The 16,913-nt window shown below is 51.8% G+C and overlaps 1 protein-coding gene across 1 annotated transcript in view; it reads left to right on the top strand.

Annotated features, from left to right (window-relative positions):
* The first annotated feature begins 1,663 nt into the window (after positions 1-1,663).
* The window catches only part of LOC140390214 (zinc-binding protein A33-like), a 59,597-nt gene continuing 44,347 nt past the window's right edge, over positions 1,664-16,913 (top strand). Inside the window, exons 1-3 of the mRNA XM_072475184.1 lie at positions 1,664-2,379; positions 15,925-16,020; positions 16,101-16,334. Coding sequence (XP_072331285.1) covers positions 1,855-2,379; positions 15,925-16,020; positions 16,101-16,334 — 855 coding nt within the window. The 5' untranslated portion in view covers positions 1,664-1,854. The remainder of the gene's footprint in view (positions 2,380-15,924; positions 16,021-16,100; positions 16,335-16,913) is intronic.

Below are 16,913 nucleotides of genomic sequence, written 5' to 3'. Positions count from 1 at the left end.
CACCTTTCGTTGTCTCGGCCACGGCTGGCGCCGAGAGGTCTGGATCGGCTTTCAATTGCTAATTTGTAGCAATTGTTCCCGGGGATCGCCGATTAAACTGCAGATGTCTGGGTTGATGTGCTGCTAATGGTTGCAGGTATCGGTCTGGGCCGACTTCCCCAGAGCCGAATACACTGTTCCGTCTGCAGCTGTCTGTTTGTGTCCTGTTGGCTGCTTTTCCCATCAGCCTTTTCAGTTCGCCATTTTGGATCGGGGTTTGGCCAAATTAATCGGGAATTAGCCATTTTAGACGGCTACATTATAAAGAAATACAGAGCGACAAAAAAGTATCACTGAACTTAATTCTAAATTTACACAATCAAAGACTGTGTGAAATAAAGTGATTTGCCTTAAACATCACAAGTTAAACTGCACTAAGTTAATGCACAAAGCTGAATGCTTTAACTCTTGTTTTTATTTGCACAACGGAACTTTGAATTTAGTTAACAGAGCTGATAATTTTAATTGTGAGAGAGTTGGATCATTCAGTACCAGTAATTGTTCAACCTTGACATCTTCCATCACCGCCTTCAGGCCATATGTTTTTGTTCCTTGTCAAGTTTGAGTGTGATACTACAACAAGTCATGTGATGCGCTTGTGTCCGAGAATTTAGCACAAAACCATTGTTGCATGTGTAAATCTCAGATACTTCGACCAATATTCTAATCAAAAGTTTTACCCAGATGTCTTTATTAACCAGGAGAATAAAGGGCAACACAAGGAAAAAATTAAACCAACTTTATTTAACAACAATATTTACCCTTAAATGAACCCAAACATGTACTGGGGGCCCGTCCCCAGGTGTCCACCTCTGGTGGTATTGCTTGCCCATAACCTATTGCCATTTAATTAAATGGGTGCCCGAAAGTCTGGCTGAATCTGGGCGACCCATAATAAATTGGTGCATATCAATAAAACTGATCTCTCGATGGGTTGACAGGGCAGGTTTAATTTAAGATATCCAATTTAATCGGGCCTAAAACCAGGCCATGTAAGGTTACCACACCACATTGGGTTGGCACACTTCAATTGTGTGTAAATTGAACTGAAGCTAATCGTTAAACATCAATTTCCCGACAAGTCAGTTTCTCATCCCCAACACTGTCCCTTGGCAACATCGTCCACGGGTAAGGCGTCAGGTTGATTCATCATAGAACCCCTACAGTGCAGAATGAGGCCATTCAGCCAACGAGTCTGCACTGACCCTCTTAAAGAGCACCCCAACCCAGGCCCACTCCCCCGTCCTATCCCCGTAACCCCACCTAACCTTTGGACAAAGGGGCAATTTAGCATGATCAAACCACCTTTGCACACGTAGCCTGACAGCAGCCAGCTCGAAAACCTCCCTCCCTCAACCTCCCCACTCAGTCTGGAGCAGGCTGGAATTTCCGCAGCAGGAATATCACCCCCCCTCCCCTCACACAGTGTGCGGACCCAAGCTTTCTCAGGCGTTTGTCTGAAACATGGTTGGCTGGGTAGGGTCCCGGAATTCTGTGTTTCTGTTTCCATTTTGAGTAACTGGTTACAATAATGGTGAAACTGGTGGGATTTCAGACAGGGGAGTGGGGTGGAGTGGTCATTCTGCTACTCTTCAAGGGGAATTGCCCTGGGAAGCCGTCCCAGCTCTAATTCCAGCTCTTTCCCCCAGATTTGTATCCTCATTCAAAGCTCCTGGAGCTAAAAGAATTCCTGTGCCATTGGCTTTCTACCCGTGCGACTTTCAAAAGAGATTAATATTCATCAAGACCATTTTCCTGATGACAGTGTCCCTTTAAGAGCACTGTGTGAAGTGAATTTCATGATATCCTGGGGAAATGAAACTGAAACTTAAGGGAATAACAGAACGAGGAGCAGTAACAGCGATGGCCGTCAGTAAACACGTCTTAAACATGATTGAGAGTTTAACCTGCTCCGTCTGCCAGTCTGTGTTTGTGGAGCCGGTGCGGCTGGACTGTGAGCACAACTTCTGTAAATCCTGCATCCAGAAGGTTTGGGGAAAGCAGCGTCAGGCTGTGTCCTGTCCGGAATGTCGGCAGGTTTTCCCCCGGAGAAGTTTCACCAGTAACAAGGTGTTGGTCAATCTCTGTGAGGAAGGCAGGCAACTGAAGGAGGATCGCTCGCTGTGTGAGGAACAGGGGGAGAATCTGAGAGAGGACACAGAGAGTGAGCATCTGAGAGAGGACACCGAGAGGGAGCAGTCTCTCTGTGAGGAACACCGGGAAAAGCTCATCCTGTTCTGTGAGGTGGATGAGATTCTGATCTGTGCCAAATGTGTAGACTCTCCCCCACACGTGGACCACAGGTTCCTGCCGGTGAGGAAGGTAGTTCAAAAACACAAGGTAAGGAGGACACAGTGAGATGCCCCTATTCATTTGATTGTGATTTGGACTGTTTGAAGTTAATCGACAAGTTTTGCTCAGTGCTCCCATTCATTCACATTTCCACCCAAACTCATTTCGGTAGCAAGAATGATTTTTTCTCAAAATAAACATTTTTAAGGTGATGGATAAACTAACTGATCGGGCAGCAGGGTAGCACAGTGGGGAGCACCGTGGCTTCACAGCGCCAGGGTCCCAGGTTCGATTCCCGGCTTGGGTCACTGTCTGTGCGGGGTCTGCACGTTCTCCCCGTGTCTGCGTGGGTTTCCTCCGGGAGCTCCGGTTTCCTCCCACAAGTCCCGAAAGACGTGCTGTTCGGTGAATTTTTGAGTGCCCAATTCATTTTTTCTAGTTAAGGAGCAATTTAGCATGGCCAATCCACCTAGCCTGCATTTCTTTGCGTTGTGGGGGTGAAACCCACGCAAACACGGGGAGTGACATTCTTTTTTCAATTTTTAAAAATAAATTTAGTGTGCCCAATTCATTTTTTCCCATTGAGGTGCAATTCAGCTTGGCCAATCCACTTTGAGTGGCTGCAGCTGCTCTCTGTCTCTGTGTGCTGGCTGTTGCTGACTTGCCTGCAGGAAGGAGAGAGAGAGGAGGAGGAGGAGGAGAGTGGAGGGAGAGAGGAAGGAGGGAAGAAACAACAACAGGAAGGTGGTTGCAAAAACAAGGTGGGAGTAAAGCCCCTTTGTCCTGTTTGTTTGCTGGGCCCCTCCCGGGCTGAGGGCCCTGCCCAGTTCTCCCAACTGTCCGGCCTTCCTCATTCCATCTGGTGAGCTTGTTCCGGCACGGGGACATCGAGTGGTTGTTGGGCACACTCCCGGGCTGAAGATCCCATACACCAGCAGGGAGGAGATCGGTTCCATTGGGTGGTCGTTCCAGGGTGGGGCACAGACTGTATTTTCCTGAGCTTTACTTGGACCGACGACTTCTTTAAAACCAGCGTCACGTACCTCAGTGTGGTGACCTAGGGTGGGAGCACGGACTGTGTTTTATTTTGCTGGGACCCCTCCTGGGCTGAAGATCCCCAATCCTCCCACCCTCCAGCTTCACCCGGAGTCTCAGGAGTCTCTCACCTCGGGACCCATTCCATCTACGGTGCCCCACCCTCCTGTGTTGCTGACCTCCTCCAACAGTGCTCCTTGTTCTCTCTTCTCTTCCCTTCCGTGCTTTGCTCCCCCGTATTCCTTCCAAGGGGGAAGAGTATGTCATTCCACCTCGCCCTTCCCCTGACAACCCCCTTCCCACTATCTATTTTGTCAATTAAATAGCAACGCGACAAAGCCCACATTGGGGTGGGCGTGGCACTTGCCCTGATGGCCACTCCTCCTAGGCCAGTGGCGGGGCCGACCAGAGCCACCTACGCAGGGGTGGTAGCCTCCTCGGTCTCCACTGCTCCCGCAGGACCGCCACCTTTCCAGTTGCTGACCCGAGATGCTGGGTGTAAAGTGCTACGCTCACCCCACCGTCACCACAGAGGCGTACGTTCGTGCAAAGGCCGGAGCCGTCGGCCCCTTGGCCATTGTGGCCGCCTCTCGAACGTACTGGAAAGTTGTGTTCTTCCTGAGGGCCGAGAGGGCGGTTCACCTCGTCCTTGAAAAGGGGCTTGCGGTGGGCGGGACCTACGTGGCAGTGGACCCTCTTGAGGCCACTGCCGAGCGGGTCATATTGTCCAATTCCCCGCCTTGCCTCCCTGCCGGGCTCCTCCTCCCCCACCTCCAACTACTGGGGGAGGTTCGTTCTGAGGTGGCGCCGCTCCCTCTCGGCCTGAAGGATGCCCCCCTCAGGCACATCTACTCCTTCCGGCGCCAGGCTCCCATCCGCTTGGCCTGGGAGGATGTATTTGAGGGGGATTCGAGGTCTCCCATCTAGGGGAGACCTTCCGCATCTTCTGGTCTGCAGATGGCATGCGGTGCCATGCCTGCAAGAAGGTGGGGCACATGCGGAAGAACTGCTCCGCTTCCAAAGCCACCACTGACACCAAGGTGGCTACGAGTGGCACCGCCGGCCCCTCCCCTTCCATTGGCATTACCGCCCCGACCCTACAGGGGGACACCGTGCTGGCACAGACTGGCTGATCGGCTGCCAGAGTGGGGGAGGGGGGGCATCCACCAGGCCGCAAGGCCCGAAAGGCGGCAAGGCAGGGATCGGCTGCAAATACTCCTGACCCCATCAGCCTAGAGACCCCTCGCCCCGGAACTCTGGCCTGGAGGCCACCGCAGACACTCGAGCTCATCCCGGGCCCATTGAAGTCTCAGTGTCGGGTACCGGGTCTGTCGTCGGTTTGGCGCGGGTCAGCATGGGGGGTGGTGATGCGCGTGCTCCCAGGCCAGTGCACCGGGTCTGTCGTCGGTTTGGCGCGGGTCAGCATGGGGGGTGGTGATGCGCGTGCTCCCAGGCCAGTGCACCGGGTCTGTCGTCGGTTTGGCGCGGGTCAGCATGGGGGGTGGTGATGCGCGTGCTCCCAGGCCAGTGCACCGGGTCTGTCGTCGGTTTGGCGCGGGTCAGCATGGGGGGTGGTGATGCGCGTGCTCCCAGGCCAGTGCACCGGGTCTGTCGTCGGTTTGGCGCGGGTCAGCATGGGGGGTGGTGATGCGCGTGCTCCCAGGCCAGTGCACCGGGTCTGTCGTCGGTTTGGCGCGGGTCAGCATGGGGGGTGGTGATATGCGTGCTCCCAGGCCAGCGCAGAAGACAGCAACATCTCGAACCCATGGACAAAGTGTTGAGGGAATGGGAGGCGTTGCGAGAATGGAGATTTCTTCAGCGCAGGCCACCCCCCGCAAGCAGCACCACTCCTTGGAGGGGTTGGGGGAGAGAAACATCATGATACCCCCCCCCCCCCGGAATGGAGCTGGTGGCGCCCCGACCCCTGCCCCTCGACATTACACTGCTCCCGCGGGAGAGATTAGAGAAAGTCCATCATCTGTCGACACCTGAGCTGTCGCAGCCCCCCCCCGGGCAGGACGACTCGGGGCCAGGTGTGAGCGAGACCCCCGAGGGCCCGTTCCGCCCGGTGCCATTTTGCACCCCAGAGGCGTTCCTTTTTACAACGCCGGCTGTGACGGGGTCATTGGGTGATGGTTGCGAGGAGGGCCTTCCCTCTCCAGCCCAGCCTCCAATGCCGGCAGTCCCCACCTCCACCCCGGTGCTTATTCCGGAACTGTTCCCGGGTCTATCTGGTGACCCGGATCGCAAGAGGAGGGGGGATCTGAGCCGCCGCCTCCCTCTGGCCTGATACAATTAGAGGCGTCTGCGAGGAACCCGTCTGTCGACGATCCGGGGGGGGATGGGATCGAGACAGACCCAGGGCTGGTTGGTGGGACCTGCCGTCCGCCTCACTCAATGCGGCGGTGGACTCGGTCCCAGACTGCCGGAGGAGGACGGTTGCTCGTTGGGGGACACGGGGGATGATTTTGGGTCCATCAGCAGTGAGATGGTGGATTCCCTTGTGGCCGACACTGAGTCGGCCCTCATCCCCCCCGAGGGGAACTCCGGGATTTTCTGCGTGCAAACCGCGGTCGCCGAAACCGAGTGCAGCGAGCCCTCGACCAGTGGTCGGACTTGGCGCCGCTCATCTGGTCACCCCGCGCCTACGTTAAAGAGGCGGGAGACGCGGACGCTTCTGAGCAGTGCTGGCAGAAACCTTTCCTCACCGGACTCCTGAGGGAGCAGGGCCTGCGCTCCTCTGCTCCTTCCGAGCACTGAAAAGGTGAAGGTAGCACTTTACTGCTGACATGGAGGTGGCCATAGCCAGCCTCAACATTAACGGCAGCAGGGACCCGCTCCGCAGGTTCAAGAACTTCTCGGTCCTCCGGGACGGGAAGTATGCGGCGTGCTTCCTGCAAGAAACCCACGCCGCTCCGGGAGAGGAAGCCACATGGCTCCTGGAGTGGCCGGGGGGGTGGTCTATATGAGTCACCTAACCTCACGTTTAGGCGGGATGGCTATCTTGTTGGCCCCACATTTTCAGCCGGAGATCTTGGGGGTCAAGGAGCCAGTGCCAGGCCGGTTGCTGCATTTGATGGTCCGCGAGTTGGTCCAGGTACTTCACTTTGTGAATGTCTACACTCCCCAGGCTGGCCAGCAGCAGACGACGTTCTTCGAACAAGTGTCGACTCATCTTGGCACCATCGCCGTGGGCGAGTGCATCGTCCTGGGGGGGGGGGATTTTAATTGCACCCTCAGGACAAAGGGCCGCCTTGGTACCCGGTGCAGCTCTCGTGCGGTGGTGAAGTTAAGGAACCTGGTCGGGTTCTTTGACTTGGTGGACGTCTGGCGGACTCTCCATCCTGACTCCAGCGTCTTCACTGTTGTGAGGCCTGGGCTTGGAGCGTCCAGAATCGACCGCCTCTATATTTCAGGGGCGTACCTGCCCCGTGTCCCGACGGCCTCTGTGCAGCAGGTGCTGTGCTCGGATCACCGTCTCGTGTGGAGGGGGCTCGCCCTGTCTCGCGCTCCGTTGCAGTCCGCGTACTGGCATTTTAACAACCTGCTGCTGGAGGACGAGCGGTTCCTGGGCTCGTTTCGTCACTTCTGGACCGGCTGGAGAAGGAAGCGGGGTGGCTTCCCCTCCTTGGGGCTATGGTGGGACGTGGGCAAGACTCACGTGCGTACCTGCTGTTAGGAGTATGTGAGGAAGCCGACAAAGAGGTGGAAATCCAGGGTTGAGGAGTTGGAAAAGGAGGTGCTCGACCTGGAGTCACGTCTCGGTCAGCCCGATGAAGACCCTGCCCTGTGGCTGGTGTACAGAGAGAAGAAGGACGCACTGTGGGACCTGCAACTTGTCGGGTCCCGGGGTGCGTATGTAAGGTCGCGGATCCAGATCCTTACAGATATGGACCGTGGCCCCCATTCTTCTACTGGCGCGGGGTCCATCAGCAGCTCCTTACACTGCTGGCCGATGAAGAGTCCCTCATCTCGGATCCGGAGGAGGTTCAGGCCCAAATCCGAAGCTTCTACAGCGCTCTCTTCTCTCCGGATCCATCCAGCGAGGATGCTTGCAGAGTTTTGTGGGAGGACTTGCCGCAGATCGGCCCAGAGGGCGACGGTTGGCTTGATACCCCTATAAGCCTGGGGGAGCTGACCGGCGTCCTCGACAGACTGTCCAGGGGCAAAACCCCAGGGCTGGACGGGCTGATCGTGGAGTTCTTCAGGGCGTTATGGGACGTCCTGGGGAGCGACTATGCGGGGGTCCTGGGGGAAAGTATCGCAACCGGGGATACCTTGCTGCCAAAGAAGGGGGGATCTCCGCCACCTTAAAAACTGGCATCCGGTCTCCCTACTCAGCACGGGTTACAAGATTTTCGCCAAGACAATGAGTTTGCGCCTTGGCACCGTGCTGGACCACATGATCCACCTTGACCAGTCCTACACGGTCCCGGGCTGCACAATCCATGACAACATTCATCTGGTCCGGGGCCTGGTCCAAATCATTCCCAGAGGGCTGGTATGTCGAGCGTCTTCCTGTTCCTTGATCAGGAGATGGCGTTCGACAGGGTGGATCACAAATATTTATTCGGGACTCTGCAAGCATGCGGGTTCGGGGCGCAATTTGTCGCCCGGATCCGACTTCTGTACACTGCCGCAGAGTGTCTCGTTAAGGTTAATGGGTCCCTGACCTTAGAGAGAGGAGTGCGTCAGGGCTGCCCTTTGTCTGGCCAACTTTATTCTATTTGCGTGGAGCCTTTCCTGCACGTCCTGCGGAGGAGGTTGGGTGCACTGTTTCTGCGCGGGCCGGGCATTGGGGAGGTCCTCTCAGCTTACACTGATGACGTGCTCCTCATGTTCACTGACCCTGCTGACCTACGGAGGATGTGAGAGTGCCAGGCTGTGTTATCCGATGTGTCCTCTGCCAGGATCAACTGGGCCAAGTGTTCCGAGTCCTGGTCGGTCCGTGGCAGAAGGACCCCCTCCCAGAGGAACTGAGGCCTTTCACCTGGAGCAGGACCAGCCTCCTCTATTTGGGAGTCCAACTTTGCCCGGCTGAGGAATCCTGGCCGGCTAACTGGCAGGAGCTGGAGACCAAGGTCATCGCTCGCTTGAGACGCTGGACAGGACTGTCCTGAGTGCTGTCTTACAGGGGTCGAGTTCTCGTCATGAACCAGCTGATAGCCTCCATGTTGTGGTACCGGCTGGTCACTTTGACCCCTCCCCCTGACTTGGTCAAAAAGATCCAGAGAATGCTTGTAGAGTTCTTCTGGGACAAGAGACTGCACAGGGTCGCTGCTGAGGTTCTGAGTCTCCCGCTTAGGGAAGGCGGCCAGGCGCTGGTTGTCTCCGCACGCACGTGGCGACCTTCCGTCTTCAGACCCTGCAATGATACCTTTACATTTAGCCCCCTCCACGATGATGTGCCCAGCGACGCATTTCTTCTGCCAGGTGCACGGCCTGAATTATGACGTGCAGCTCCTGTTCATAGATCTGGGTCTTCGTTACCCTCTGCAGGCACTGCCCGTCTTTTACCAGGACCTGCTCAAAGTCTGGAACATGGTCGCCTTGCGCCGCAGCTCACCCCCCCCCCCCCCCCCCCCCCCCGTCAGGAGGGGTGGCTGTCGTCGGGGAGCCGCTGCTCAGGAATCCGCACCTCCACCAATACCATTTTGAGTGGCTGGCAGAGGAGAGAGCTGTGGCTGCCGGGGTGACCCGGATCGGGGACGTGCTGGGGGGCGGAGGAGTGGGCTGGATGACACACCATGAGTTAGCACAATGTGCAGCGGTGGACGTCCAGCTCGCAGCCAATGCCATCCGAGACCTCAAAACGGTCGTGCTCGGACCCGATGGACCTCGTGGTTTGGAAGACGCGCAGGCGTGTGCTGGTATCCCGTCTGGGCGAACCCCTGCCCAGACGGAATTCCATGTTGGTCCCAGGCCTCGAAATCTCCCTCGGAGACTGGTTCCCCACAATCCTAGCCACCTCGCGGCAATACCCTCCGTGCCTTTTCGCACTGCGCGGAGGGGTTTCCTGTATGGGCAGCTGCTGCCTGCCATTGTTGCGGACTTGTGGAGTCCGTGGACCATGTCTATGTTACATGTTTTAGGCTGCACCCCCTTTTTAGTTTTCTAACCAATCTTTTGCTGGAGTTTTGTTTGCACTTCAGCCCCACGCTCCTAATCTATGGGCGCCCGGGGTGGAGAGGGGCGGGGAAGGCGGAGGACCTCCTTGTGAACCTGCTCACTGGCCTGGCGAAGCGCACCATTTATAGGTCCAGGCAGCGGGCAACCAAGGGGGTCGTTCGGCCAGACTGTCTGCCCCTCTTCCCCGGCTACATTCGCGGCCGGGTGCCCCTGGAAAGGGAGCATGCCGTGTCCACGGGCACCATCGAGGCCTTCCATGCCCGGTGGGCACCGCAGGGGTTGGGTTGCTTTCTTGACCCCTTTAACTGCACTCTTATTTGATGTTTTTTAAGTTTCCGTTGATCTTTGTTATGTTCGGGCAGTGCTCCTAACAGGAGCTGCTCTTTTTTGCTTTGTCCCTCAGTTTGTTTTCCTTTCTTCTGTTTTGTTGGTGGACCTCAAAAGAGTGGCCAATCCACCTACCCTGCACATCTTTGGGTTGTCGGGGCGCAACCCACGCAAACACGGGGAGAATACAAACCACACGGACAGTGACCCAGAGCTGGGATCTAATCGTGAATTGGACATTCTGAATTCTCCCTCTGTGTACCTGAAGAGGCGCCAGAATGTGGTGACTTGGGGCATTTCACAGTAACTTCATTGCAGTGTTAATGGAAGCCCACTTGTGACAATAATAATAATGATAATTAGTGACTACTGGAGAGCACTTTCTATGCATTCTGCCCGCTGACTAATGTGACGTGAGAAAAAACGTTTTCAGCAAATGTGATGTGAGCAAACCTTTATCAGACAGAGTGGTTGGGGTCTGGAATGTGCTGCCTGGAAGTGTGGTGAAGGCAGCTTCAATCGAGTCATTCAAGAGGACAGTACATGATTATTTGAATAAAAACAATATGCAAGGATACGGGGAAAAGGCAGGGGATTGGCACTAAGTCATGATGCTCCTTCGGGGAGCCGGGACAGACACAATGTGCCAATTGGCCTCCTTCTTCATCGTAACAATTCTGTGATTCACCATACTAACCTATTTACATATTTACCAGGAAGTTAGTCAGTATTCAACAACTAAAGCAATATAACAATACTAAGTGAATTTGCTTTGGTAAATAGAGGGACAGGCATTGTAAAATAAAACAGTGACCGTCAGTATTTTTCAAGTAAGGGCCACTTTGGCGAAAGACCTGCAGAGTGAGAGCCACAATCAAGCGAGATCACCAAGGCCACAGAGCTAAAGATCTTCAACTCCATGTAAAATCTGTTCTCCTTCATTGCTCAGAAACATGGAGGACCTCCAAAACATTGCATTGATATTCGCTCCATTGAGAACCATTCCTAGGCCTACATCCCCGCCCCATCCTCAAAACCCCGCCTAACACGTCCCTGGACATTAAGGGGCAATTTAGCATGGCCAATCCATCCAACTCGCACAACTTTGGGCTGTTGAATGAAACAAAAGAGGCTACGATAAACCTTCATAAAATTCTTCAGTTCAGCTTCAACTGAAGCAGTTTTGGGTTTCACACTTTAGGAAAGATGTGAAACCGTGTGGGAGGATACAACAAAGATTCATGAAAACGTTTGTGGAGAGGTGGCCGACGTTTACTGTCACAGATAGACTGGAGACACATGGGTTGTTCACAAAGTAGGAATTTGATGCAAAGTTGTTCAAAATCGCGAGGCGTCTGGATAGAGTCGATGGGAAGAAACATTTGCTGTTAACAGCTGGGAAACAAATGATGCCAGTTTGAGGTGATTGGCAAAAGAAGCAATGGCGACTCGAGGAAAGGTTTTGATACAGCCTGTATGGTCGTGATCTTGAATGTGCAACCTGAGAGGGTGATGGAGGCAGGCTCAGCTGTGGCTTCCAAAAGAGAATTGGATGCTAGCCTGAAGAGGAAAACTTTGCAGGACTAAAAGGAGAAGATGGCAGAGTGGTGAGCGATTCTTTCAGAGGGACAGCATGGTTGGGATGGGAGGAATGGCCTGCTTCAGCACTAACATTCTATAATCGGTGATAGTGAGGAACTTGAGGCCTGTTGGTTGTGCGCGCACCAATGTGTTCCAACCTATATTTAAACAGCCCCATTGTTTAATGCAGGGCAGGTTTCCTTAATTCCAGAGCTGCGTTTGCTGCCTTGCTACAGTTTGGGTGGCCCACTCTGCTCAAGTATATTTCAGGGCATTTTTATCACTCGGCCTCTTGGCTTATAAATATCCCAAAGGCCTTCCAACATTGTCACCTGACTTGTCAATTCTCACAGTCACTGCCTTCCCAAGCGGAAAATGAACAGAGTCATTGGGCTGAATTTTCAAGCCAGCATCATTTGGTCCCGTCGATATCGACCCCTCCCCCCTCGGCCGGTTCCCTAGGGGATATGGCCAGCAAACAACACAAAAGATTGACGGGACTGGCGTATTGTTATCAGCAGAGCGCTGGAGATGAATCTTCAATTCCTGGAAATTCCAGTTCAATGCTGGAGATTAAAACTCTCACTGTAGTATAATATGGCTTTATGTAATTTTCCTTTATTGCAGACCAGGTTTCCACTATTACTGTAGTGTATTGTAGTTTTATGTAAGTTTCCTTTATTACACACTATTTCCACTATTACTGTTGTGTAATGTAGCTTTATGTAAATTTCCTTTATTGCGGACTGTGTTTCCACTATATTATAGTATAACTGAGCTGTTCTTAATTTTTGATGAGGGGCTGTCTATAACTCCACACTAACAGGAGCAAGGGAGAGAAACAGAAGGTGTCGGTGGGAAATTCTAGGGTTTGGGTCCTAGGCAACCAGAAGGCAGAGGCTTCAATGAGAGAGCAATTAAAATTGGGTTGCTCAATGGGACGGAAGGAGACGAGTACAGATATCTCCAAGGTGCAGAGGAGATTTCAGAGATGGGGGCGGATGAGTCTATGGAGGGATTTGAAAACAAGGACGAGAATGTTACAGCAAGACTTTGCTTGACCAGGATCCAACGGAGGACAATGCAGAAGGTGAACAGGATTTGTGGTGTGAGTTAAGGTGTGGGTGGCAGAATGTTGAGCAACCATGTGTTGGATGGCCGAAAATTTAAGGATGTAAGCTCTTAAGAGACCAGCTAGGAATGCAAGTCTGACGTTCACAGCAGAAACAAGCAGGGTTTAAATATTTTTTTTCTATTTTTGGTTTTAAATTTGGAGTATCCAATTATTTTATTTTCCAGTTAAGGGGTCATTTTACATGGTTAAAATCCCTACCCTGCACATATTTTGGGTTGTGGGAGTGAGACCCATGCAGACACACGGACAGTGACCCAGGGCCGGGATCGAACCTGGGACCTCGGTGCCGTGAGACAGCAGTGCCAACCACTGCGCCACCGTGCCGCCCATGTGAGATGAGGCATAGGCAAGAGGGTTGTCCTATGACAAGATGCTGAATAACCTGGGCCTGAGCTCTCTGAGGCTATTAGAATAATTTAAGTCCTATTGAAACATGTAAGACGTTGAACGAGCTTGACACTGCAGAAACCGAGACGTTGCTTTCCTGGGCTGCGGAATCTAGAGCAGAGACATATTTTCACAACAAGTAGTCGATCATTTAGGACTGAGATGAGGATTAATTGCCTCACTCAGCTGGATATGAATCTTTGGAAGTGTCTCCCTGAGAAAGTTGAGGATGTCCCTTGCTGGGTACTCTCAAGGCCGAGATGGATAAAATTTTGATCTGTTAAGGGATGTGGGCATCGCTGGCTAGTCTAGCATTTAGTGCCCATCCCTAATTGCCGTTAGGGAGATGAGTCACCTTATTGAACCGTCGCAGTCCCTGTGGTGTAGGTACACCCACAGTGCTGTTAGGGAGGGAGTTCCAGGATTTTAACTCGGCGACAATGAAGGAATGACGAGATATTTCTGAGTCAGGATGGTGAGTGGCTTGGAGGGAAACCTCCAGATGGTGATGTTCACGTGTGTCCACTGCCCTGTCCTTCTAGATGGCACAGGTTGCGAGTTTGAAAGGCGCTGTCAAAAGAGCCTCAGTGAGTTGCTTCTTGTGGGGAATCAAGGGATATCGCGAGCAGGTAGACAGGCAGGGCCGAAGGTGAGCCATGATCGTATTGAATGAGGGTGCTCGCTTCTCGAATTGTATGGTCTACTCCCACTCCTATTTCTGTTCAATATGGCAGCAAATTCCACATTGTAACCATTGTTCACATGGAGAGGTTTATCTTGAATTTACTGTTGGATTTATTGCTTAAGTAGAAGCAGCAGGAGGCCATTCAGTACTCGGAGCCTATCCCACAATTCATTATGATCATGGCTGATCATGAAGTTCAATACCCTGGTTCCGCCTTCCCCCTATATCCCTTGTTCCCTTTAGCCCTGAGAACTATATCTAATTTCACCATTAAATTATACAATGTTTTCGCCTCAACAATTTTTTTGTGTTAGTGAAGGGCGGCACAATGGCCGGTGGTTAGCACTGCTGCCTCACAACTTCAGGACCCAGGTTTGATTCCGATCTCGGGTAACTGTCTGAGTGGAGTTTGCACTTTCCCCCCATGCCTGCGTGTATTTCCTTCGGGTGCTCCGGTTTCCTCCTAATGTCCAAAGATGTGCAGGTTAGGTGAATTAGCCATGCTAAATTGCACCATAGGTGGGGTTTGCAGGAATAGGACAGGGGATTGGGTCTAGGTAGTGGATGTTGTTCAATCCACCCAGATGGGATGAATGGCCTCCTTCTGCACTGCAGAGATTCTATGAATTCCACAGGTTCACCACTCTCTGGGTGAAGAAATTTCTCCTCACCTCAGTCACAATAGGTTTACCCCTTATCCTCAAACTATGACCCCTAGGGCGGCACGGTGGTGCAGTGGTTAGCACTGCTGCCTCACAGCACCAAATTGGACATTCTAAATTCTCCCTCTGTGTACCCGAACAGGCACCGGAATGTGGCAACTAGGAGATTTTCACAGTAACTTCATTGCACTGTTAATGTCGGCCTACTTGTGACAATAAAGATTATTGATTGAGCTCCCAGGTTCGGGCCGGGCCCTGGGTCATTGTCCGTGTGGAGTTTGCACATTCTCCTGTGTCTCGTGGGTCCCACCCCCACAGCCCAAAAGATGTGCAATGTAGGTGAATGTTTGGGTTATGGGGGCGAAACCTACGCGAACACGGGGAGAATGTGCAAACTCCACACGGACAGTGACCCAGAGCCAGGATCGAACCTGGGACCTCGCCGCGTGAGACTGCAGTGCTGCGCACTGCACCATTGTGCTGCCGCTAAAAACAAAACTATGACCCCTCGTTCTGGACTCCCCACCATCGGGAACCTTCCTTCTGAATCTATCTGGTCTAATCCTGTCAGAATTTTATACGTTTCCATGAGATTTCCCCCCCCCCCCCCCCTCGTCCATATAATCCTAACCAATTTCGTCTCTCCTCATATGACAGTCCCGCCATCCCGGAAATCAGCGTGGTAAACCTTATTGTACTCCCTCCACAGCAAGAACATCCTTCCTCCGATAAAGACAACTAAACTGAACACAATACTCCAGGTGTGGCCTCACCAATGCCCTGTACAATTTAGTAAAACATCCCTATTCCTGGACTCAAATCCTCTCACTATGAAGGCCAACATACCATTTGCCTACTTTACTGCCTGCTGTATCTGCACGCTTACTTTCAGAAACTGATGTAAAAAGACACTAAGGTCTCGCTGTGTATTAACCTCTCTCAATTCACACCCATTCAAATAATAACCTACCTTCCTATTTTTGCCACCAAAGTGGATACCTTCACATTGATCCACATTATAATGCATCTGCCATGCATATGCCCATTCACTGTCCAAATCCAGCTGGAGCATCTCTGCATCCTCCTCACAGCTCACTCTCCCACCCAACTTTGCATCATCTGCAAATTTGGAAAATCTACATTTAGTTCCCTCGTCCAAGTCATTAATATATAATATGAACAGTTGGGGTCCGAGCACAGATCCCTACAGCACCCCACTAGTCATTGTTTGCCAATCTGAGAAAGAACCATTGATTTCTTCTTTTTGCTTCCTGTCTGCTAACGAGCTTTCTATCCATCTCAAGACACTACTCGCAATCCCATGGGCTTTACCTTTACATCGCAATCTGCTATGTGAGACCTTGTTGAAAGGCTTCTGAAATCCAAGTAAACCACACCCACTGGGTCTCCTGATCAAGTCTACGAGTCCCTGGTCAACTCTGCTACAACGCTACATGTCTTCACATGATTTAACATCTCAACATCTATTTTCCATTGGTTGATTTGAATTTGTCAAATTCAACATTTTTCACCCAGCCTTTTATAAAGTGCCCGTGTCCACATGTTAACATTCCCCGAACACCTCTCCTCACAGTGTGTGATATAACAGCAGACATTACAATGGATCATCTGAGATCTGATTCCATTTTTAGGACCTACTGAAATTATCCTTGGATTCCATGGAGAAAGAAAAGAAAAATCAAAGTGAATTAAAACAGCAGCAAGAACGGGAGATTTCAGAACTGGAGGTGAGGATTACTTCAGTTCCCTTTAAACACTGAAACCTTTAAACAACCCGCTGTTTAAATGATCTCTCTCACTGTCATAGGAACTCACTGGATCCCTGGAGAAAGACATCTCTGCAGAATTTGCAAAAATCCATCGATATCTTGAAGACAAAGAGAAACATTTAATTGAACAGCTGAGGACACAAAAGGAGGAAGATCTGCGACCAATGGAGGAGAATCTGAGAAGAATTGAAGAGGAACTGGTGTCACTTGAGGAGAAGATATCGAACCTTTGTGTAGATATCGAGCAGCAAGACAATGTCTCCTTTCTCAAGGTGACCGTTTATAATCCAATCCTCAAAATTGTTGGTGTGATTGTCAACAGTAGTTTATAACACGGCTTAAACCCCATCACAATGCACAATGTGCAGTATCACTGAGGACTAACAGGTAACAGTCAGGATTGAGATCGGTGTATCAAGAGAAATTGTCTCAAACTGTCAGCACCTCACACTTCCTGCAGTATATCTGGGACCAGAACAAAAAGTCCAGGAAATAAATGGTAGAAGAGAACGATGTGCAGAGAAATCATGAGGGACCTTGAGGCACTTAATTGAAATTCTTCAAACTAGATATGTGGGGGGAGGGCCACGAATAAACCAAACTCAGCAAAGCGAAAGTACAAAAGGTCATTAGCACATGATTCCATGCATACAGGACAGAAACAGCCATGGTAGAAGTACAGTTACTCTGATTGGATCACTGCTTGAATAAAAAGTAGAATTGAATCGCCTACAAGTTGGTTGGAATTCTCCGGCTGCTGGGATTCTCTTTTCCCGTCAGCAGCACACCCAACCCTATGGGTTTCCCGGTGGTGTGAGGTGGCTTCAATGGAAAATCCCATTGACAAGTGG

This window comes from Scyliorhinus torazame, chromosome 14, assembly GCF_047496885.1.
Source record: "Scyliorhinus torazame isolate Kashiwa2021f chromosome 14, sScyTor2.1, whole genome shotgun sequence".
NCBI classification, from domain to species: Eukaryota; Metazoa; Chordata; class Chondrichthyes; order Carcharhiniformes; family Scyliorhinidae; genus Scyliorhinus; species Scyliorhinus torazame.
Note: the sequence above shows the minus strand (reverse complement) of the source record. Positions and strands in the feature narration are given on the sequence as shown.